At 38.6% G+C, this 23,062-nt stretch overlaps 5 protein-coding genes across 7 annotated transcripts in view; 3 read left to right on the top strand and 2 right to left on the bottom strand.

Annotated features, from left to right (window-relative positions):
• The window catches only part of LOC134812098 (inner centromere protein A-like), a 115,488-nt gene that overhangs the window by 85,643 nt on the left and 6,783 nt on the right, over positions 1–23,062 (bottom strand). The gene's annotated exons all lie outside the window — the stretch shown is intronic.
• On the top strand, positions 278–3,291 carry LOC134812894 (BRCA1-associated RING domain protein 1-like). Its single transcript, XM_063820496.1, has 2 exons — positions 278–453; positions 600–3,291. The coding sequence occupies exons 1-2, from the start codon at positions 300–302 to the stop codon at positions 2,834–2,836; spliced, it is 2,391 nt and encodes a 796-aa protein (XP_063676566.1). The 5' UTR covers positions 278–299; the 3' UTR covers positions 2,837–3,291.
• On the top strand, positions 3,456–6,858 carry LOC134812153 (peptidyl-prolyl cis-trans isomerase FKBP4-like). The gene is made up of 5 exons (XM_063819393.1): positions 3,456–3,517; positions 4,260–4,398; positions 4,654–4,796; positions 5,376–5,577; positions 5,737–6,858. Exons 1-5 carry the CDS (start codon positions 3,473–3,475, stop codon positions 6,573–6,575), a joined length of 1,368 nt encoding a protein of 455 aa, XP_063675463.1. The 5' UTR covers positions 3,456–3,472; the 3' UTR covers positions 6,576–6,858.
• On the top strand, positions 8,892–17,338 carry LOC134813110 (uncharacterized). Of its 3 annotated transcripts, XM_063820791.1 has the most exons (3): positions 8,892–8,956; positions 9,124–9,258; positions 16,236–17,338. In XM_063820791.1, exons 1-3 carry the CDS (start codon positions 8,897–8,899, stop codon positions 17,136–17,138), a joined length of 1,098 nt encoding a protein of 365 aa, XP_063676861.1. In that variant the 5' UTR covers positions 8,892–8,896; the 3' UTR covers positions 17,139–17,338. The 3 variants fall into 3 exon arrangements, with proteins under 3 accessions (XP_063676861.1, XP_063676863.1, XP_063676862.1); XM_063820793.1 differs by lacking the exons at positions 8,892–8,956; positions 9,124–9,258 and adding an exon at positions 15,482–16,027 and having other exon boundaries at positions 16,236–17,330; XM_063820792.1 differs by lacking the exons at positions 8,892–8,956; positions 9,124–9,258 and adding an exon at positions 15,482–16,080 and having other exon boundaries at positions 16,236–17,329.
• LOC134813109 (histone-lysine N-methyltransferase PRDM9-like) lies at positions 17,404–22,964 on the bottom strand. The gene is made up of 8 exons (XM_063820789.1): positions 22,748–22,964; positions 22,008–22,548; positions 21,616–21,831; positions 20,726–21,486; positions 20,258–20,464; positions 19,870–20,079; positions 19,484–19,600; positions 17,404–19,314 (listed from the first exon to the last, which is right to left on the bottom strand). The coding sequence occupies exons 1-8, from the start codon at positions 22,935–22,937 to the stop codon at positions 18,512–18,514; spliced, it is 3,045 nt and encodes a 1,014-aa protein (XP_063676859.1). The 5' UTR covers positions 22,938–22,964; the 3' UTR covers positions 17,404–18,511.

Here is a 23,062-nt window from a genome sequence, read left to right on the forward strand (position 1 = left end):
GGTTACAGAGGTACCAAAACTCTTCCACCCACGGCGATAAGTGATTTGGACCTTAACCTGATTAACACTCCTAAACCTTAAAAGGTCATGGAGTGCTTGTTTGGTGGGGGTTTAAACCGTTTTATGATGTGATGTGAATTTATGGATTTTATTTTTAGTTGAACATTTTTAAATTACAAAGGGTTATATTTTTTTTGTACCCCAGTTTTAAAAAAATTTCGTCTGCTTTTGTGCCCGTAAAAACTAATATCGTTAACATATAACTGTCTGAAGCCAAGTTCAAAGGCGCACAGCTGCTGATGGCGCAAATAAAATGGGTCAACACAGTGACCTCTATAAAGAATTTGCTATCCTCACTTACTTGCTCGCTCTGTTCTACCATCATGAAAAAGCCAGCTAGTGGAGGATGTTCTCACATGTACTGCCATGACTGCATCATGAACCATTGTGAAGGTAAATTATTATATCATGGCCTTTTCTTCGAAAGAAGAGATTTAATTTTAAGTTATTCCAGAAGGAGTGTCAATTTCTAAAGGATTTTAATGTGTTTTTGGTAGCAATCAATGTTTAGCAGTAAAACTTATAAAAATTTTTTTCAGCTTTAGGTGAATTTCGTTGCCCTGAGTGCAGACATCCATTTTGGAGAAAAGACTTGCACATTCATCATGAGATAGATCAGATTATAAACTTATGTGAAGATGTGTTGCCAAAATTTGAAGCAGATTTCAATGACACTAATCCCAGGGACTGTTCAGAAGACATTTTAGAACAGGAAAACAATAAAACAGGAAACTTCTTAAAACAGTCTTCTTTGAGGGAGGAAGGGGGTGTTGAGAAAGAAACTGTTGCCAATATTGATGTGGATGATGGTGTAAATATTTTAGATGATGAAAAAGCACCCTTATTCCATACACCTCCAGATAATGATCAAGATGACCCAGACTCATTTGTTACTGCTAGTAATGAAAGCCCCAAGCAGCCAGTTCCAAACACTGATCTTCAACATTCTGGTATAGCTGGTTCCTCTTGCAGGACATTGAATTTGGATCAGCAGCCAGAACAATACTCCAATTTAAATTCTATATTTGATGACTCAAATGACGATGCAGATGATCTTCCAGTATTTGATTTGATTTTAGAGATTAAAAGCAGTTCGGAATCGCATAGCAATATTGATGCAGGTAAAGGTAAAGATATGCACAAGGTTTCATTACCAACTACTCCAATCGAAAATGTGAGTCAGAAATCTTGTCATGTAAAACCTGTTGGAAGAACATACTCCATGAGAAATAGGCATAAATGTCCCAAAGTACCTGTCCACAATGTTGTAGATGATGACTCTCAGATATCAAACTGGCTTAAGAATAGTGTCCTTTTTGAAGAGATTGATAATGTTTTGGAACCAGGAAATGACCAAAAATCAAAAGCAAGAAGAACTAGGAAGAGCTCATCATCAATAAAAATTGATGAACTTATTACGGATAGTGACAAAGGTTTAAAAGTTCCAACAAAAAAACTGGAGAGAAAAGATGATTTTAAAGGTTCAATGAGCACAAGAAGTAAAAGGAGCAGTTCTTCCTCAATAAAAAGTGATCTTCCAAAAACACCTGTGATTAAGAGAAAAAGTTCTGAAAACAAAGCAAAGCCAAAAAGAGTGAAAACATCTCCTGCAACAATTCCTTTGTCTGAAATCAGAACTCCACAGGCAATTATCAAAACACCTCGTTCTAAACAAACAGCTGCAAGAACTCCTAAAACACCTACATCGACTCCAAGAAACAAGAGGAATCAGAAGGGTGAAACCTTACTTCATAAGGCTGCAATAACAGGTGATTTTGAGAAGCTTAAGTCACTGTTGGTTGAAAACGAGATTGATGTGAACAGTAAAGATAATGCTGGATGGACCCCTCTTCATGAGGCCTGTATCAAGAGGCATGTTGATTGTGCAAGACTTCTCCTGAAGCATGGGGCCCAGATTAATGCTAAAGCAGAAAATCATGATACACCACTTCATGATGCCTGTGCTAAAGATGCTGTCGATATCATTGAACTTCTTCTTGAAAATGGAGCATGTAAAATACTTAAAAACCTAGATGGCTATACCCCTGTAGATTGTGCTCAGTCAGATAAAGCACTACAATTACTGGACAAAGCAACAAGTGCTCAGAATCTGTCTGTACTAGATGAAAATCATCCTCCTGAAGAATCCATGGAGGATGTCGTCATAGCTTTTTCTGGAGTACCAAATGCTAAATTTGGAAAGTACCAGAAGATGAAAGGACTGACTTTTAAAACAGTAGAAGAAGTGACAAACCAAGTTACCCATTTAGTTTGTGCAATAGACGAGAATAGCTGTTGTAAACGTACAATAAAGTTTATGAAGGCTATGGCACTGGGTGTAATAATCGTTTCAGTCAGATGGTTGGATGAGTGTGCCAAGTCATCAAGTTGGATAAATCCCTTGGAATATGTGGTAAAAGGAGCTTTGAATTCTGCCAAAGGTGCTCCACTAAAATCATTTTCAGATCAGAAAAACGGTGTTCCAAGACTGTTTACTGGCTTAACCTTTTTCATTGACAATAAAAATAATACAAAAAATCTCAGCAAGGATGTTATCTCTGATTTAATTCAGTCGGCTAATGGCAAATTGTTGAGCAGGGCCCCAAAAGAGCCTGCTTTAAAAAAGACTAAAGTATACCATGCCGAAGAAGACTCAATTCTCCATCCTCAGTCTACTATCATTATTAGTGAGAGCCAAACATCAACTGAATTATTGGTAAAATCAACGAAATGGATCATGGATTGTATTTCAAGTTACATGTTGATCGAACAATGAGCCATTATTCATTAAGCTATCTTCTTTTTAAGAGTTTGTGATAAATTCCACTATTCATTTTGTATTCAATAGATTCTAATTGTTATTTTGAAATTTATTTTTAATCTTCTGACTGTACAGTATAACCTCATATTCTTTATCTTGGTACAGCTGTTTCCTCAATAATTACATGTTTGGACGTTTGCAAATAATTTTCTTTAGCAGACCAAATTATTAATTGATCATTTTAGTATGATTACAGTTCTGAGTTAAAAGCATGTGAATATGTAGTAGCCTTTAGGTACAAACTCAAACCTGTAATGTTTACAAAATGCTGAAGCTTAATTATCAAAGTTTCTTACTATATACTGATTAGCATAGCCCTTAATCATGGCCATGTTCAATTTGCATTCGTAAAATACTTAACAATATCAGTATGTAATTATTTAGTTCAAGGTTTTTTATTTCTAAATATATGATGTGTTGTATGTTGTAATGTTGTGTGTTATTATCAAAGAATGGATTCGGCATAGTTCCCAAACTATATTATACTGTATTTTGAAATTTAGCAATCAAATATATTCATTTTTGATTTGTACGGTCACCTTGTTTTGAGATACCATATCTAACATTTCCCCCCAGTAACAGCAATAAGCCATGGTTGACGTAAGCAAAGCACAAGATGGTGGAATCCTCAAAAAGGTGAGATTTAATAATAGTTTAAATAATAGAGTATTATTGGGTAATTGTCCTATAAGCACAATGGAGTTGTGCGAAGCATAAATTACATTAAACTATATTAATCTAAACTACACTACACTACACTACACTACACTACACTACACTACACTACACTACACTACACTACACTACACTACACTACACTACACTACACTACACTATACTACACTACACTACACCAAACCACAATACACTACACAAAACTACACTACATTACACCACACACCTCACACTACACACCTCACTGCTCACACTACACACTACACTACATATTACACTACACTACACACTACACACTACACACTACACACTACACTACACTACACTACACTACACTACACACTACTCTACACTACATATTACACTACACTACACTACACTACACTACACTACACTACACTACACTACACTACACTACACTACACACTACTCTACACACCTCACACTACACACTACATAACACTACACTATACACTACACACTAGCGCCACTACACACTACACTACATTACACCACACACTACACATCTCACACTACACACTACATACTACACTGCACACTGCACACTAGTCACTACACACCACACACTACACTACACTACACACTACACACTACACTACACTACACTACACTACACTACACTACATTACACTACACTACACTACACTACACTACACTACACTACACACTACAATATTCTCAGATACTAACTGAAGGAGCAGGAGATACTCCCTCGAGTGGTAATGAAGTGAAAGTACATTACACCGGGCGTCTTCTTGATGGCACCGTCTTCGATTCAAGCAAGGATAGAGACGAGCTCTTCAAGTTCAAAGTTGGAACTGGTAAGTTTAAGTCTAATCTTAAACAATACGTCGAAATTTGTTCTTTATTTTTCTGCTAATTAAACGGTCCAGGTCAAATTTTATCCTTATTAATACTTTAAAACCTTGATTTATACGGAGAGCAAACATCAGGGGCTCACAGTAAATCAGGGTTCTTGGTAAACGGAGTTTTGTTGTTGCTATAAACTTGATTTAGAGAAAGTGTTTAAAAATGTTTTTTTGTATGAAAGGATAAATCTAACCATTACTCCTCAGGACAAGTGATAAAGGGCTGGGACGAAGGGATAGTAACAATGAAAAGAGGTGAGACAGCTGTGTTAACTTGTAAACCAGAATATGCATACGGTGCTAGCGGATCTCCCCCTAAAATCCCACCTAACTCTACTCTCGAGTTCGAGGTGAGTCCACTTTTTCAAATCCATCATAAGTATTGAACAGTTTATATGCTAAATTAAACCCACCGTCATTGGCCACTTCAAATGATCTCAACTGTTAGGCAACGAAACCATTTCTTTTAAATTTTAATCCTTAGAAATGTACGCTGTATTTTCATTAAACAGCCGTCACTGCCAGAAACGGTTAATTTAGAGCTCGACTTTTCGGTCACACTACTAAATGTTGTATTTGGCACGCGCGGTAAGATTATCCGTGTCCTTTATAGGCTTTCTGGAAAGTTCGCGCCAAATTTCAGAAAAATGCGTACGTGCGCTGCATTTCTGGAAGGCCGAGGTGCCAGACCCTTGGGCGGGTTTTGTCCAATTAAAATTACTATCGCAATTAGAATATTAGCTAAGTACTTCACACAGCAACCAAGCGTTGTTGGTAATGTTCTACAACGAGGTTCATCATCTGAAACACATTTCGCGACATGGTCACATTACAGTAGTTGAGCAACAAAGGAAAAGGGAAGGTCCATTTCCATTACGTCACTATGCGACTCACTGTCCCACCTCTTACCAAACTCGATTAAATTTCAGGTTGAGATGCACGATTTCTTCGGAGATGACTGTAGTGATGACGGCGGTGTCTCGAAGAACACCACTAAGGAAGGTTCCGGTCTGTCCAACCCGAGAGAGGGCTCCACTGTTAGTGTATCCTGGTCCATGAAGCACTTGGACAGAGATCTGGAGACTAGATCCGTCAAGTTTATTCTGGGTGATGGCGCTGGAGAGGGTGTTGGTAAGTGCTTTATAAAATATAATTTGTCCGTATCATCTTCAAAAAGACTGTTAATAATGAATTAAGATATTGGATATATATTGGATATATACTTGTATTGTCGGATTATTTCCAACCACAAAGCTCCCGGTTTACACGTCTAAAACTTCCACTTCTCAGTTCCTGGCGTTGAGAAAGCCCTGCTGAAAATGAAGAAAGGAGAATCCGCTAATGTAACAGTGAAGTCCCACTACGCATATGGCGATGTTGGAGACGCTAAACTCGCTGTCCCAGGAGGAGCTGATTTGGTTTACAACCTTACCCTAGAGGACTTTGAACAGGCTAAATATAAGTATGAAATGTCGAACGCCGAAAAGATCGAGTTTGCTGAGAAAGCCAAAGAATTGGGCACGGAATATTTCAAAGCAGGAAAGTTCGACCTGGCTCTGAAGAAGTACAAAGTTATCACAGAGTATTTGGAGCCTGAAGCGGAGGATTTTGATGACATGCCAGACAGTGATGACGAGGATAAGGACGGAGAAGCTGAGAAGAGCGAAGAGAAGGATCCAGAACACGAGAGAAAATCACAGCTGCTTCAGGTCGCTAGTTACAGCAACCAAGCTCTCTGTCTATTGAAACTTCAAGATGGGATAAACGCGTTCAAAGCGTGCGAGTCTGCTCTGAAGCTTGATCCTAAGAACATCAAAGCTCTATTCAGAAGAGGACAGTCTGCTGAGATGAGCCAGGAATGGGAAGATGCCATCGGTCACTTCAAAGCCGTTCTGGAGGAAGATCCCAAGAACACAGCCGCAGCAAGCAAGATCAAGTTCTGTCGCAACAAAGTAATGAGCTTCAAACAAGCCCAGAAGAAGAAATATGCTAACATGTTCGAACGTACCAACTTCAAGGAACCAGAGCCAATCAAGGACGAGAACAAAGTCAAGCCTGACTTCTCAGATGACGAGGAAGGAGAGGCTATTGGGTCAGATGAAGAGAAGCCTCAAGAAATGGAGGTCTAAAACTTCTCTCTGTGGCGGATATTGCACCCTCTAGTCTCCCGACCCTGAATCTGCTTTAACCTAGCTGAGATTTATCTTAAAGAGGTGCTGCATTTATCCACGTTCACATGATATATGTTGCTATATTTTTCGTGTTCTTACAGTTGTTGAAGAATTTTGCTGCTACGTTTCATATTGAATACCTGCAATGCCTTTGGCTTGGCCGACACTTATATTTTACGTTTTTTATTATTTGTTACATCATTCTTCAAACTGTCAAAAGTTTTAGATGATTATTTTGGAAGATTATTGTTTTCGTTTGTTACACTAAATTATCAACTTAAAAATCGAACGAAACCCGGATAGGAACTCTTGATAGGAATCAAAAAGGACCGAGCGAATAAATTGTGAAACTATTCTAGACTTATTCGCAAAAGTACACATAAGCCACTTGCTTATAATTCACATTGTCCCCCGTTCACAAAAAATAAACGGCAGTTCATTATATTAGTTCCTACTTCCTATTAAGTTTTGCATATCACTGTTCATTTTAAGACGTACGTTAAATACTTATATTGTGGATCAAAATTTTGCGCAGTCCCAAATAAAATAAAATTGCAGTCCTAGGACATGTGACATGGGTAAATGGACCTAAATGAGTTCCGGCTCAACTTTCATTGATAGAATTAGAATCTGCAACAGCTACAATTTCATTAACTGATGATTATATTTGACTATTTAAATTAGTGGTGGCAGTTGGCACTGTACTTTCCGTGTCGACAAAGCACAGACACAGATCTGTGACGAGACTAATGTAATTCTAGTAATTGTAAAGGTCAGCTCCAGGTAAGACGTGTGATGATAATAAGACACGTTACTGCTGTCCCGTGCCCATAGTAACATTAACGTACCAAACCTTAAAATGAGCTCAATTCTAGGCAATTCTAGCAGCTTTCCTGCGACCGTATACTTTTTGCTCGTTGTCGGAATCCTGTTTAAAACGTCTCGTCTTGTAGCCATGAGGTCGCCCTCCAACGGGTTACTAGCATATTATACTGTACAGTTTAACCTTTTATCACTGTCAGTCCCACCTGCTGACCATGTATTAACTTATTAAACTTTGCAGCATATCTTAGCCACGTCACATTTCACAAACAGTAATATTATCACTCATTACATTATCGTTTAACTTGCAAGTTGCGAATATGTCATATATTCTGATCGGCTCACTTACTCAGCTTGTCACTTACCCAGCTTATTTACTAATTACTCTGCGATGACGTACTACTACTGGCACTGCTGAGTTTGTAGACTTAAAGGCCTGCACACAGCATGAGAATGGAGAACAGCTTACCGTCAAACCATTTAGCCGCTGGTCATTTTCATTGTTATCAATATCAATGTCGGTATGTAAATGTTGTCATGAGAATTGGAATTTTTGCCCCTCTTTATTCAGTTCTACTTTTCGACGAGTAATATACTAATTAAAGTAATGTAATAGGTATTCTAGTAAAATGTCGAGCATCTTTGATAGTTCTTACTATTATACTATCTATTAGTATTACAGATAGGGATTGTGGGAATGCCTTCAAAAGACTACCATATCGGACGTAATTTGACCGGACATTTTGTGAGCGGACATAATTTTGAACGGGCATTAAAATGAACACTCAAAGTCAAAGACATTCATTTAATATATTTAATTTAAATAGTACCTTGTCGGACTTTATTTGAACGGACATTAAAATGAACGCTAGGGCCTCCAGCGTCCAATTAATGTCCGTTCAAATAAAGTCCGATAAGGTATATCCAATTCTATTTGAAAGTGTTCGAAAATACAAATTTATTATCGATTCGAGGGCCGAAATTACCTGAAATTGCAACAAGAATAGTCTCACAATATTTACATTAAGATTTGAGTTATGAGGCCGATTATCCCTATCTTTCAGTAAGGTTGTGCAGTATGTGCACTTGGGTCTCGATTCAATTTTATAAATAAAATTTTACAATTACAAATATTTTTACCACTGATTCCGAATCAACCAGATAAAATTGTATGTATAGGTATTACTATTAGGTATGTATTTTTTAAATAACGTCCGATTTGTGTAATATCCCGTCCACTTTAACGATCGGTCGAAATGCTGGAAGGGGGCGGCAAAATGTTGAAGGGGTAAAAAAGTAGTTCTGACCTTTTTCCACTATACTGTGAGTGAGTGTGGTCACTAATATAATACTAATATAGATCTCCAATTATTTATATACGAAACCCAAGTCCAATGGCAAAATCAAGTCAGTCATACAACTACCATGGCGCCAATGGATCCATTGAAGTAAAGCCGATGCAAATCATGTTGCCAGATTCGCTAATGGATCCACCCCGTGTCGCCAACAGTACAGTGGTAGGTAAAGTCTAGACTTGGAGCTCCAATGATACTTACATACATAGGGAATACTTGACTTTGAATAAGTTTTGGGTTCTTGAAAAGCAGAAATGTGGACTTTTGACTATTCGCTATTTGAGTTGCAATCACTCGCATATTACTATCTTCTTATAAAAAATCATCAGATGTCAAGGCCGAGATCAACTGCGAGTCCGGCAAAGTTTCTCAGCATCTCAACAAGATCCACCAGAAGCATGAAACTGAGGCTGTTTCCACCTGATCGTGCCAGAATGCTAGCCAGAGCTCACTGCTCACAAATGGTAAGAATTTTTAAAATGTATATTTTTCATTTTTTTAATCAACTATATACAGCAAACACAAGATAATAGAAAATAAATCATAAAATCGAGTGGCCGAGTAGTCTCGACTCACCCATAGCTTCTCCATAAACGTCTATCATGAGCTTTGTACACTAAATCGTTGAAATTACTTAAACTAAATATTTTATTTACAATCACAATAATATTCTTTGTCATAATGTCTTTTAATAATAAATCAAATAAATTTGAACGAGGTCTGCCCCTCCTTCCTTTGTAGTCAAAACATCCTAAACATGCAAATCTAAAAGATAAGAAAGCGGGAGTGTCATCACCGCTTCTGAGAACGTGCCCAAGCATCTTCCATCTTGATCCTTTCAGTAAGGGGTCTGACATTACATCTCTTATATAAATTCTCGTTACTGATAACCGTAGGCCAATAGGTGTTGATTATCTGTCTCAGATGCTTTCTTTGAAGAACGTCGACAGATGCCATTACGGTTTCAGGAGCAGCCCAGCTGCTACAGTTATACAACAACACTGAAGTGACAAGAGCTTCGTACAGCTTCAGCTTTCTACTCTCACTGATCTGAACAGAACTATTCAACCAGACTTTCTTGTAGGTGTAAAAGGCAACATTGGCTTTGTTGCGTCTGTTGACAATATCTCTTTCTGAACAGAGCTTTGATCCTAATAGCACTGACTCTCGCCACTCTTCATCTCCTCTAATTTTATTGCCATGGGCATCTAAAGCATCTGTATCTGCCAAATACACTCTTGTAAACACTGTCTTAGATTCGTTAACAAAGAGACTCCAATCCTTTAGTATATCACTGGCAATCTCTAGTATCTTCACCAGGCTCTGACCATCTTCACTCAGAAGCTCAGCATCGTCAGCATAGGCGGACTCTAACGGGAGGCCTCTATCAGAGACTGGGGGTTCGGTCTAGGAATCGTGACACTGATCACGGCTCTGATGTGATTCAGGGCACCGGCAAGGGTCAATGTAAACACTTTACCTGCCAGACTGTCTCCCTGGTAAGCGCCAATATTAGTCACAAATTCACCAGACTCAGATCTGTTGACCGTCACCTTGAGCTTTGTATTTGAGAGGAGGTACTGAACTAGGCGAATGTCGTCTCTAGAGCATCCTGCATCAATGAGGAGGTTGATGATGGTCTGTCTGCGGATAGTACTAAACGCAGCGGTCATGTCAATGTTGATTTTACTATACTCAAACTCGCGCCTGGTAACCACTGATGTCAACATTCTCTGAGACCATACCAGGTCAGCACAACTGCGACCCTGCTTGTATGCCGCCTGCCAAGGTCCAGTGTACATATCAACGTGGTAATTGATTCTGTTCAAGGCTACGAGGGATAGGACTTTTCTAGTTCCATTTAGCAATGTGAGGGGCCGGATAGACTTTATCGGACCACGGGGTTTTCCTGGCTTCTGAAGGGGTGTCAGGATACCTTCTCCAATAGTACAACGTGTACGATGCCTTTGCCGCTACAGAATGAACACTTGGATATGGTAGATGATGCTATGGTTATGAATGGCCAGTTCCTTACGGAGTATGTGAATCAGATACACATGGCAACAGTGGCGTAACGTTGCCTGTTGGCGCCCCCCTGCCGAAAAAAGCGCCCCCTGTTGGCGCCCCCTCCCCTTTTGGTGCCCCTCCCTAAAATTGAACAAATTAGGTGATTTTAAAGAATACGCCGGTAAAATCTCTAAAAAAGTGTGTATCTAGAGCAAAACGCGCAGTTTTGCTAGTACTTTAGTTAAGTTTTCGAAATTGTCCCACATTCAAACGACGATTTGGCGCCCCCCTAAGACGGCGCCCCCCTGCACAGCGGGGTCAGCAGGGCCTTTCGTTACGCCACTGCATGGCAACTGACAGTATTTTCAAGGAGATTAGAAGTAAAATCGGTGCCGAACACAACGATGATGTGCAATTTGACAAACTGAACCAGAGAAGTGTGCCTAGAGAGAGGTTATCAGAATGGCTAGAGACAGTGTGCTATTTGCTGAACGATTATTGTGGTCCATTGTTACAATCTGCCACAGAAACAGCTACCGACAACAGGGTGTTCAAGAAAGAAAAAATAGAAGATGCGACTAAGATCATAGAACTGCAAGAGAAGTTACTCTCTAAGCAAGAAGAAGATATGACAAAAATCAGTGATCTGCAGGAGAAGTTAGCTTTGAAGAAGGATGACGAGATTGGAACTGTGAAAAGTGCAGCTCAGAAAGAGATTAAGACCTTTTCGTCTCTGTTGAAAAACACGTGCAAAAACGCCTTTGCACCGAAGAAAATCCAAGCTGCAGTGAAAAGGGTTGCCCTAGAAGAAGATCGAAGTAAAAGTCTGATTATCTTTGGGATTCCAGAGACTGAGGAGAACCTGGATGCTAAGGTATCTGGTATTTTGTTGGACCATCTCAACGAAAAACCGAAACTTTTGAGATGTAATAGAGTTGGAAAGGACACAAGTGAACGAGTCAGACCAGTTAAATTCACTTTGTCAAGCTCAGATCAAGCTCGTACCATCTTGAGCAAGACTAAGTTATTAAGACATGTAGAGGGGTTTAGTTCTGTTTACATAACTCCTGATAGATCAGCTGCAGACAGAATAGCCTACAAGAAAGTTGTCGTCCAGCTACTCAATAAAAGGACAGCAGAGCCGGACAAAGTTCACGTAATCAGGAACTTTAGAGTCATTAGCTCGGAGAAGGAGCCTTGAGAGTTTTATATTTTCTATAAGTACAATATTATATGTTTTGATTAATTGATTAATTAATTGTTGCTAGGGCCCAATGTTATTGCGGGTGTGGTATTTACTGCACACTACCGTGTTTTGGTTACCCCTCTTTCAATACATAATTTGGGTTTCGATATTCTGGGATAGTGAAAATTAGGGCTATATCGGTTTTTTCCTTTTATAACTGGGTTTATTTAGAAGCGTTCAATTCTGTATAATTATGTATTGTTTGAAAAGTTTTAGATAAAGCTGGGATGTATGTGTTGGTCTCAAAGGAGAGATTGTAGATCCTAGCCAACTCACAGTGGAGGGGATATCCAGCAGCTTTCATTAGCTCATTAGGTATACCGTCAGGGCCACACGCTCTACCGGATTTCAGCTTCATAACAGCACGGCCAACTTCTTCAGGTGTTATGGGACAGAGGAGGCTTCCAGGAGGGTCTATGAATGCTGGGAGGTGGGGTTCATCTTTGTCATTGAACTCATTATTAAAGTATTCTTTAATAGCTTCTGCTTTTAATGAGTCAGAACCTAAGGTGTTGCCGTCTGCATCGTGGACAGTCACTCCATCTTTCTTCATCCTACACTGGGCCAAAGTTCTATTCGCTTCAAACATGCTTCTGCAGCTGTCGGTGTTGTTGATGACATCTACTAGGGCGTTAGCAGTGGCCGCGTTGATAGATTTCAACCTCTTTTTGATGGTACGTTTGAGATGGTTAATTCTTTTTCTGAGGTCACTCCTGTCACTTATCCCTGTGAGGCTACATTCTTGCTGAAGGGACTTTCTCTCTGCTGAAAGTTTAACGACAGTTGGATCGTCGCTGTACTGATGAGGCTTCCCCGGAGGCACTTTACCAACCACCTGGACGGCGCATTTACTCAATATACCAAAAATATCAGAATTTTCAGAAATAGCATTATTAGTTAAAACTCTACAATCAATATTACTTTTAAAAGAATCAAAAAAAAAAATGTATATAATATACAGGGTGGCCCATAAGTGACTACCCACACGCAACCTCTTAATAACTCACGTAATTCGTCTCCAAATTGCACAAAAATTTCAGAGATTATAGATATGGGTCAAACTTAGATTTCCTGAAAGTTTCGTAAGCCACGCCCAATTACAGTGGGCGTGGCGTGACACTCCCTCTTTTTCACTATTGTCTTCATAAAATGAGAACGCTTTAAGCTAAGAACTCAAAATTTTTTGCACACATTTGGCTTGATAATTGAAAACTTTTCCAAAAGTTTCAAGTTCATTGGTTAAAATATGGCTGAGTTATGACCATTTTAAAATCCATCGGATATGTGATCCGAGCACTCAGTCAGTGATATTTGCACTCAATTACTGATCTCGTCACCCAATCTGATCAAGAGTAAGGCGTTAGCGTGTATTAATGAGGTTCATCGGCAAGGGGGTGGTCGGTTGAATTTCATCTGAAATTGTCGTTTAATCTGAGGGTAGAACTCCCCATTTTCTTTCTTCAGGTAGATGAACAATCGTTGTTCTGCAGTAAAGGGAGGATAGTGAACCATTTTCGATGATTCAATGGATGGTTCATTCCTTTTTATTGATTGTTAGGAACCTGTGACTAGCAGGGCTAACAAGCCCTGAAATGGTGACACCATCATAAATTCGTGTGATAGCGTTTTAGGTGCTGTCAGCTGTATAGGCCGGCCCATAAGCAGGCTGCAACCAATCAAGCGGTGCATGTGAGCCAAACAGGCCATTAACCAAGTGACGAGATCACTGACTGAGTGCTCGGATCACGTATCCGATGAGTTTTGAAATGGTCATAACTTAGCCATATTTTAACCAATGAACTTGAAACTTTTGGAAAAGTTTTCAATTATCAAGCCAAATGTGTGCAAAAAATTTTGAGTTCTTAGCTTAAAGCGTTCTCATTTTATGAAGACAATAGTGAAAAAGAGGGAGTGTCACGCCACGCGCACTGTAATTGGGCGTGGCTTACGAAACTTTCAGGAAATCTAAGTTTGACCCATATCTATAATCTCTGAAATTTTTGTGCAATTTGGAGACGAATTACGTGAGTTATTAAGAGGTTGCGTGTGGACTGTGGGTAGTCACTTATGGGCCACCCTGTACTATAATCATTTTGTGCTACACTTCATACCAATGACATGAGCACACTTCCAACTGATACAACTTTGGTGCATACGCCATGGTTTGTATTTTTAACAGCCTACATAATGTTTATGATACATATATAATGCAGTAAAAACCTGAAAATTGAGTTTTGAAACATTTAGCAGGTAGCCTGGTAGTGGTAGCAAACCTGTCATGCTCTCTCCCCTGAATCCATGATATCTATAACTTGAATTGATCACGTGCCATACATATTATATATAACTGATTTCAGTTATATTCATTTAGTCATAGATAATGGTAATTATTGTTGAAATATTATACATCATTTAATGACCTCTCTGACAGGACGAACTATGAAATTACAGCACCTTGTTGATTTGGGCACATATTTCTGGGTCTTTCTTAGTTTAACCCTCAGGATTTCAGCCATTGAAGAATGAGGTGATCGGAATATTTCATTCAATCGAAGTTTAGATCACAAATTTATTCAAGACAAGCACTATCATTGTTTTGTGATAGCCTGTTAGTGTTAGTGTTATATTTATAGCACATGCATTTTGGCCGTCATAACAGCTATTTGAGTATTATGAGAGTCAGCCTTGATGTTTGATGCCTCCAACACACAAGTGGCTTGATAGGCTGCCTGGTTATGCGCTGATCGAAGAGCTAAGATTCTATTAAATTTCCGATTGCCGACAATCATGATTATAATCTGCAATTGTAGCAAAACTTGATGAATCTTTAACGCATAATATAAAGGCACGCAATATCGATATCATGTAGGTTTACAAGCTTGATAGTCATACCTACAGTTTACAAATCCACTATCTCTCCTTGTATTTTAATCACAAAGTTACATGTTATCTTTATCTACTTATTTCAAGCTAACGAGCGTTATTTATGATAATTGTAGAACATGGTCAACTGCATGTTAGACTTGCTCCCACGCTCAGACAGATTGTCTTGAGGAGGCCATGTCATTGGCAAAGTCTACGTCACCAGGTGCACTTGGAGAGAGGGTGTGCACTGTACCTGTTTGACCACTTTCACTGCTGTACTTGTAGCAGTCTCTGCTCCGACAGATTTTAACCAGCGTTTGCGATTTGCTTGTGAGCATGTCATAATATTATTTTAACAAGATTATATCATGACTGCTGGACTGAAAAAACTACTTGTCGTAAATATTAAAATACGACACAGTTTTAGTCGAGTTATATACTTCTGTTCTATTCTTAAAATACCAATACATTTTTTACGATTTTCCTGACTTGGTTATTCGAATGATATTTTCACGTGGCCGTAAAATATCGGATTGAAAAATGCACGTTCTTTGTTGTGCATGACTTAAAATAGCATAACGACTGTCTACTAATGCTAATGGTGAACATATCTTAAAAATCCAGATCAATCCTTAAACCACAAAAAATCAATTTCGTAACAGTGACCACGGTAATTTAATAACATTATAATTTAATATTTAATTCCCATGCTACGAAGCAGTGCCAGTTAACCTACACTCCAGTGCAAAGAATTAAGTACTTATATTCAGCTCCACTTTTTATTTGAAGGAATTAAACAAATTTAAAATCAAAACGCAAGACAAGCATATTCCTAGTAACGTAATAGCAGAAAAGTAATATAAAACCGCACTTCCAGCCGTATTACACTATATTTTCTAACAAGTTTACGTATCACCTTCAATCTCATCACACAGGATTCTTTTAAAGTTCTTAATTCATGGTTTTAAGTCTAGTAGTCTAAGCCATGTGATGCACTGTTCAAATGTAACGTTGTTGGTTGCGGTGCTGATTGTGTGCTCAGTTGTTTTCAAATTTACTCTGAGAATTTCTAGAACGATGATTAAAGCTGATTTACGATACATGTATCAGTAATGGTTTGTTGTTAGTATTTGCTTTGCTTTCCGTTATGAAGCCAAAATTTCCCAAGGTAAATTTGGAATATGCAGATAACTTCGAGTGTAAACATTCGTTCCAGTGCACAGTAAAAAGTTGCTGAATCAATAAGCATTGGACTGAAATTCTCCTCATGTCTTAATAAAGTTGGTCCCTTTATAGGAGAGGTTTGACTTGTTCTATTTTCAGGTGATGGAGGCACTGACCAGTAGCCGGGCGCTGGATGAAGCGATCAATGAGGGTTCTTCTGTCTCGTACAAAAACCTCCCCAAATCCTCACTACCTCATTCCAAAAAGACCCATATATATGAGGGTATTGACATTCATGCCATTACTCGAGACATCCTCGCTCTGCCTCGCTCTTCATACTCGAAGGAATTAAATAACAGCAGGCAGTATTCAGTGAGCATGAAACTGATTACCCAGCCCCCATCTGAAGCAGAAGCTAGATCGAAAAAAAGCTCAGAGAGCGCACCAGTTGACCCGGGATTTAAAGTGAGTGCTAAGTACAGACAGTTTATTGAGAGTAAGAATAAATCCGACAGTTTTGGCAGACTGCCAAATCTGTCTCCCCGATCTGTGGAAATACCAACAAATTATAACAACTTCTTTTCTTCTGAATTTGAACGGAGCAGACTGCAGACAAGTAATGGACAGAAGGTCTGCTCTAACAAATACAATGGAACACCACCCGTAATAAGATGTTCAGAAGACCTGAAAGATTATGTACCTCCTGAAACCTACCCTACCATTGAGAAACTCATTCTTCATATAAACGATGTAAAACGAATGATGGGTAGAAAAAACGGAGCTGGTTCAAAGAAGGTTCAGAAAAGGAATTTCAGTAGAAAGGCGCGATCAGAAACTCTAGGGTTAGCCACCAGGCCCACGAGTGTCACTCCGTCACAGTGCAAAAGTTTGGGATTCTCACGGCACAAGTCAGTTCTAGATCATTATCCCGAGTTAGCTGTCGGACGAGATATTCTAGGATTTTCGAGAAACTGGCCTCGAGAAGGAATAAAGCGATCAGTCACCCCAAATGATATGACGAATTCAACACTGCCATTAATCGACATAAATCCTCCGAGATAAGGTGAATAAGATCAAGATTATTTCAGAACAAGTGTTAAGCAAATGTTAATTTAGAAATGTGATGCTTTGTAATAACAATCTTCACGTTAAATAGATGATAGAGGACTCGACAGTTCATCAATGCAAAACTTGAATTACAGAACTCAGATTTAAAATAGAAATAATTGAGAAGCAAGACGGTTAGTTATTTTATATTAACCAAAACTTATTTATTATTTCGTACAAATTGTCATACAATCTAATTATATGGTCATTTATGATAATGAAAAATTTACATGTTATTTAACGGCAACATATGCTAAATAGCAATAAAGCATATGATTCGGTCAAATATAAAAATCAATCTGAATACAATTTCTTGTGATTAAAATTCAATTATTTACTGAAATTAGCTCCTGCGAAAGTTAATTAATTGAAGCTCATCCTCCCTTAAAATTTCTAAAACTGCTATCGCCTGAAACATGAACAACACTGCCTATTCGTATTCACAATCACTGTTATCGAACATAATGCCAAAGTTTTATTTTTTAAACACAAAACAGCATAGCTCACTTATCATTTGGAAGAATAATTTGCAAGATTTCAGAATCAATCTGGGTTGTTTCTTAGTTTAATTTAGACGATCAGCCAATACAAAATGAAATTGAAAAATTAGGTCAATTTAGCATATTCGATTCAAAAGTTGTAGTCTCTCGATTAGAATTATTAGACGACTGAAAGCGTGTTATTGGCACAGGCACCACTGAGAATTCAATACAATTTACTGCTGGTTAAGAATTAACTGTATACTATACCTGTATACGGGAATAGCTGTATACGGGAAACAGACCTACGGGACACGATTGACTATCGTCTTCAGTCCAGTGGCGTAACGTTGCCTGTTGGCGCCCCCCCTGCCGAAAAAATTCAGAACCGGGTTCCCGCGCGCGGGAAACTTTATGTCACAGTGAGTGTGACATTTTGTAGCTACATCAGAATTTTAACGTTTGGCGTTCGCGCCGCCGTCAGAAATTCCCTCAAAACACAATAGCTATAGGTATAGACATGTCGCTCGGCAGAGATTATATTCAATTTAGTTTAAAGAATACTGTAAAAAATTAACGTTCAAGTGAACGATAACATATTCTCGAGGCTCTAATAGCTCAATCATGAACTTGGCAACAATGTTGTCTACCACGTGACAGAAAAGGTAAAATTATAAACTTCAAGTTCACACAGCACACTAATTAATTATATTCAGGATCTTAGTAGTAAAATGTTCTGAAAGGTTTTCATTAAAGGAATTTTACAAAAACAAAATTCTAAATGAGTTATAATTAGTGATAAATTTATAGTATGGCAACCATAACAACATTTGTGTCCGGGTTCGATTTTCAATCGATTTTGTTCTTGCAAGTGATTTCATGGCTGGTCTTGTTTACTCTTCGAGTGAACCTATTATCACAGTATGAACATGAGAAGGGTCTTTCTCCCGTATGTATCCTCATGTGGGTTGTTAGACTACCTTTCCGAGTAAACCTCTTATCACACACACTACACTTGTGTGACCGCTCACCAGTGTGAGTAGCAGAATGTCTTTTTAGGTCGCTTTGCTGTGTAAACCTTTTAGCACAGTACTTACACTCAAACCTTGAATTTAGTTCTGTGCTATGTGTTCTCTTGTGTCGTGTGAGATGAGTTGAAGTGTTAAATGACATAGGACACACATCACATCTGTGTTTTAGTACTGGGTGTTCTGTTCTGATATGATCATACAGTTCCTGTTGGGAGGGCTTCCTAACACCACACTGCTTGTACTGACACATGTATGTCTTGTTCGTGTGGTTGTTGTAGATGTGAGTAGTGAGATGCTGCTTCGTAATAGCAGCATAGTCACAGTGTGTACACTTGTACTGCTTGTCCCCCGTGTGTGTTAACATGTGACATGTGAGGCGGTGTTGGTGATCAGTCCTATATTTACAGTAAGGACAGCTGAGTCTCGCTACCTTATCGTGTACTGTCCTGATGTGCCTAGTTAAGGCACTTCTCTCAGTGAACATCTTCCCACACCTGTCACACTTGTGTACTTTCTCTCTGCTTGATACTCCTAGAGTCTTCCCACAAGTGTGTCTCTCCAGTTCTTGCTGCGTCTTGAACAGCTTCAGACAACCAGTTGCAGTGCAATGATACTCTTGTCCTATTTTGAAAGGTGGTTACTTTAAAAATAGTGAGATGTAATTACCATAGTCTCCTTGCAGCCAAAATCCCGAGATTGGATAATTAAATTTAACGTTTGTAGAAAACTCGAGATGATTAATTATGGGAGAAGTTTCGACCACTAAATAATAATAAGAGGTTGATCTTACCAGCGTCAAGATCAGTTTGCAAAGAATATCCTAATTCTTCGAAATAGTCCTCTCCGTAGAACACTAGCAATTCCTCTCCCAACCCAATAGGCTTATACGAATAATACTGTATTCCACCTATTAAATTATTATCTTTATTTCAGGAAACACTGAACAATGATCCAGGCAACTAACCATCAAGTTCATCAGAATACAGTTCGACCTATTTATGGTAAGTTGAGAAAGTTGTAGGTGGCCAGAATGTAAACATAATGATCATGACTAGAACAAATAGACATCACTAATGACACAAAGATAAATTGGTGATATCTAAAACTCTTTGCACATATTATTGTAAAAAGATAATTTATGCCTAAACTGAAGAATTATTGCACCCTATATCATACCTGGAATATTTCTAACTAGGATGTTTTCCTCACATTGACCGCGAGCACAGTTAACAAACCGTAACCAGTTGCTAGCCCTGTGACTCGCCCCGTCCAGGTAGATAACATCTCCGTCCTGACTCACAGCCCGCCACGAATACCCACTCTCTTTATCTGCAGACTCTAATTTCTTGTACTCTTTCTCAGATATTACCTTCCCTTTGTAGTTACCTGATAATGAAAATGTGAATATCACAACTTGTTTTATTTTAAATTTGAATGAGTGAACACAAGATCTTAAATCAACACCTTCAAAAAAATGTGAATAAAAGTTTGGATTAAACAGGTGCCCCCTACAGAATGGTGGCCAAAAGAATGATAGTAATTCTCAGTAAAACAAATAACTTACCCAATATACTTCCTGGTTCGATAAACAGAGTCGCAAATACTCCATTTCCAGCCCTAGGAATTGTAGATTCTTTAATTTCAATACAACTAGGAACTGGGAAGTTAGCAGTTTTCTTAGTTCCAGGTTGGGTGATATCTTCTAAAAAAGGGAGTAGAGGACCATGAAGTCCACATTCTCCTCTCACATAATCTTTACACTGCCAGCAAACTGCGGACATGAAGATCTGTTAATGATAAAATACATTCAACGACGATTTTTAGTCACTGGGACAAACACCGTTCATCGTCCACCGTTTAAGGGCTTTTTAAAGGCTGTTCAGCACCGTTTACCCTGAATCCCCAATTTTGGCATTTTTATGCGGGATTAAAACATGCAAACATGATAGCGCATTTCAAAGTGAAATGGTCAATGTTCTTAACAACCAGTGCAGTAAGAGCGAAGTTGACGGTGAACAAAAAGTTGACTAACAATATTCAGACTGTAAGACCTCCTCCAGATCTTCAATATCATCACGATATATGACCCCCTCTTTAGCAAGTCTAGGAGGGTTACTGCGTCTATTTTTAGACACTTCTCCTGCAGCTGCTTGGGGAACTGGTGTTGTGAAATCTTCATCTCTAGTGATTTTATCTGTTCCACTAGTATTATCTGTTTGAGAAACAAAGGTCAGTGCTTGTGTTTCTGTTCCTTTCTCCGAGCACACTAGTTCAGCGTTCTTATCTTCTTTATCCTCATCAAACAGACTCAGCAGATATCCATCATCCAACATTCCTAGATACTCGAAATCATCTATCTCTTCCTCTTTCTTCTCAGAGTCAGGTTCTGTCTCAGGTAACCAATAAGATGGACGAGGAATATTGTCAATATTCTCGTACACTTCTCTGTTACTAAGGATAGTGGGGAGTTTCTTTGTTTGTGTAACAGAGCTGGAACTGATATCAGACCCAATCAAGTTTCTTACATCTGGTGTGTCACCAGTTTTTACATCATCTGATTTGTTGGTTTCACTATTTTGATGAGAACTGTTACTCGTACTGGGAGGTTCCCTATCACTAAGTTCAATATCGCTACAAGATGGCTGGTTGGCATCAAGGTTGGATGTCACTATTCTTCCATCGGTACGTGGTATGGTACTATAGTTAGTACTCGTTTTAACTTCAGTGTCCTCATCATCTAGCACAGTGATTCTGTCCATATCTTTGAGCACCTCCTTCACCTTTTTATTATACCTGGAAGATGGACAATTAAATTGTACGCAATATGTACAATTCACTAGCACTATGCCATTAATCAAAATGCAGAAACATTTTATGCGGTCATTAATTTTGAGAGCAGAACAGGAAAGAGATAAAACTTACTCCTCTTGGGTCATGCTATCATAGTCGTCATACAAGTCTAGTGCTCGATGGAGACAACCATTAGTCGGATCCTTGATAATTCTACCATACTGATACTGCTCCTCCTCGTCTTCAGACACATCTTCCTTATCCTTGTCTGACATGAGATCTTTGTAGAGATCAGGGGGCAGCTCAATTCTCTCATCATCTGAGGATTCTGAGTACTCTGAGTTCTCCCTGAATAGTAGTTACTATTAGACAATTCATAGCATTACTATTTACTAAGTAGAAGTAACAATCTTAATAAGAAGTCAGGACTTTGAAAAAAAATTTTGCGAGGAAGCAACACATGTAATCTATAGCGCAACCAAAATTATTTAGTTAGATAATTAGGTAAGCATATAATTACTAACATGTCCTCCAGGAACTTTTCCCAGCCCCCAGGATAAGTCTCGCAGGTAATTTTATAAAACTCCTCATCAGACATAAGAGAGTCTATGTTAGCCTCACATATTTCATGTGTATACTCTGGGTTTTCTGCGATCAGTTTACACACATCTACAGGACCATCTCTGAGATGAGAGGTTAGATTCTTGTTAACAAGTAGATCTTGTAGTGCTGGTATAGACTCCGGTTCTGAGTGTAGGAACATCTCCAGTTCCTCTACTTCGGGAGCTTCAGCTTCTTCGTTTACAAGCTGAGTAACTTTTCTTACTTCTACACATTCCACACAATCCACCTGTTCTACTTTGATATTATGTTTCTGACTTCCTCTTATCTTATTTCTGCTCTTTTGAGACTTATTCTTTTTCTTGGGTGATTTCCTCTTCTTATTAACTACTGGACTATCTTTTTCACTGTCTGAGTATCTGTCAGAAGGATTCCTGGGGTCCGTTTTAACTTCATCCTCGAGCTTTATGAGACCTTCTTCGTGCTGCTTCAGCAACGTCTCATCTGTAAAAAAGTAGATATGTTGAATAAGAAAACCAATATAATAAGGAATTTATTTTCTAAATTTCATTAGAGTCAATTATAAGTACGGTTCATATTTGAATTGTCTCTACCAAACATTATGAGAAAAGGAAATGCAAACTTCATCTACATTAAAATCCATGAAAACCAAACTATAATTATAAATAAAGATAAAACGCACACTCTGAGAAGGCTGAGGTATGTTCCTCCCATTCTTTAGTCCGGTAACATTCCAGAGGTTCATCTAGGGTCATAAAACCGAGTTCAACTAGTTTATCTCTGTTATCTCTTATTCTTTTATATCTTCTGAGACTGTGTTCACACACCCCTCCGCAGTACCGGATACCTTCAAATAACTTCCACAGTGACATTGTGTTCTAATACCAAGTTATTAGTTAGTTTATTTTATTGATGAAGCTAGGATAGCATAGGATATAAAGATCTGGGAGAAACTTGATAAGTCTATGGTGAATACTAAATACGCGTCAGAAATCAA

Source organism: Bolinopsis microptera, chromosome 3, assembly GCF_026151205.1.
Source record: "Bolinopsis microptera isolate Bmic1 chromosome 3, MBARI_Bmic_1.0, whole genome shotgun sequence".
In the NCBI taxonomy this organism is placed as follows: Eukaryota; Metazoa; Ctenophora; class Tentaculata; order Lobata; family Bolinopsidae; genus Bolinopsis; species Bolinopsis microptera.

Excerpts from the sequence above, each read along its gene's own strand:
- LOC134812153 (XM_063819393.1), top strand. The coding sequence starts at position 3,473 with ATGGTTGACGTAAGCAAAGCACAAGATGGTGGAATCCTCAAAAAG. Across the intron at positions 4,399-4,653 it reads CAAGTTCAAAGTTGGAACTG|GACAAGTGATAAAGGGCTGG; the intron begins GTAAGTTTAAGT and ends ATTACTCCTCAG. Across the intron at positions 4,797-5,375 it reads ACTCTACTCTCGAGTTCGAG|GTTGAGATGCACGATTTCTT; the intron begins GTGAGTCCACTT and ends ATTAAATTTCAG.
- LOC134813109 (XM_063820789.1), bottom strand. The coding sequence starts at position 22,937 with ATGTCACTGTGGAAGTTATTTGAAGGTATCCGGTACTGCGGAGGGGTG. Across the intron at positions 21,487-21,615 it reads GATAGCATGACCCAAGAGGA|GTATAATAAAAAGGTGAAGG; the intron begins GTAAGTTTTATC and ends TCCATCTTCCAG. Across the intron at positions 20,465-20,725 it reads GGTCTTACAGTCTGAATATT|TTTGCTGGCAGTGTAAAGAT; the intron begins GTTAGTCAACTT and ends TCATGTCCGCAG.
- LOC134813110 (XM_063820791.1), top strand. The coding sequence starts at position 8,897 with ATGCAAATCATGTTGCCAGATTCGCTAATGGATCCACCCCGTGTCGCC. Across the intron at positions 8,957-9,123 it reads GTGTCGCCAACAGTACAGTG|ATGTCAAGGCCGAGATCAAC; the intron begins GTAGGTAAAGTC and ends AAAAATCATCAG. Across the intron at positions 9,259-16,235 it reads GAGCTCACTGCTCACAAATG|GTGATGGAGGCACTGACCAG; the intron begins GTAAGAATTTTT and ends TTCTATTTTCAG.
- LOC134812894 (XM_063820496.1), top strand. The coding sequence starts at position 300 with ATGGCGCAAATAAAATGGGTCAACACAGTGACCTCTATAAAGAATTTG. Across the intron at positions 454-599 it reads CATCATGAACCATTGTGAAG|CTTTAGGTGAATTTCGTTGC; the intron begins GTAAATTATTAT and ends AATTTTTTTCAG.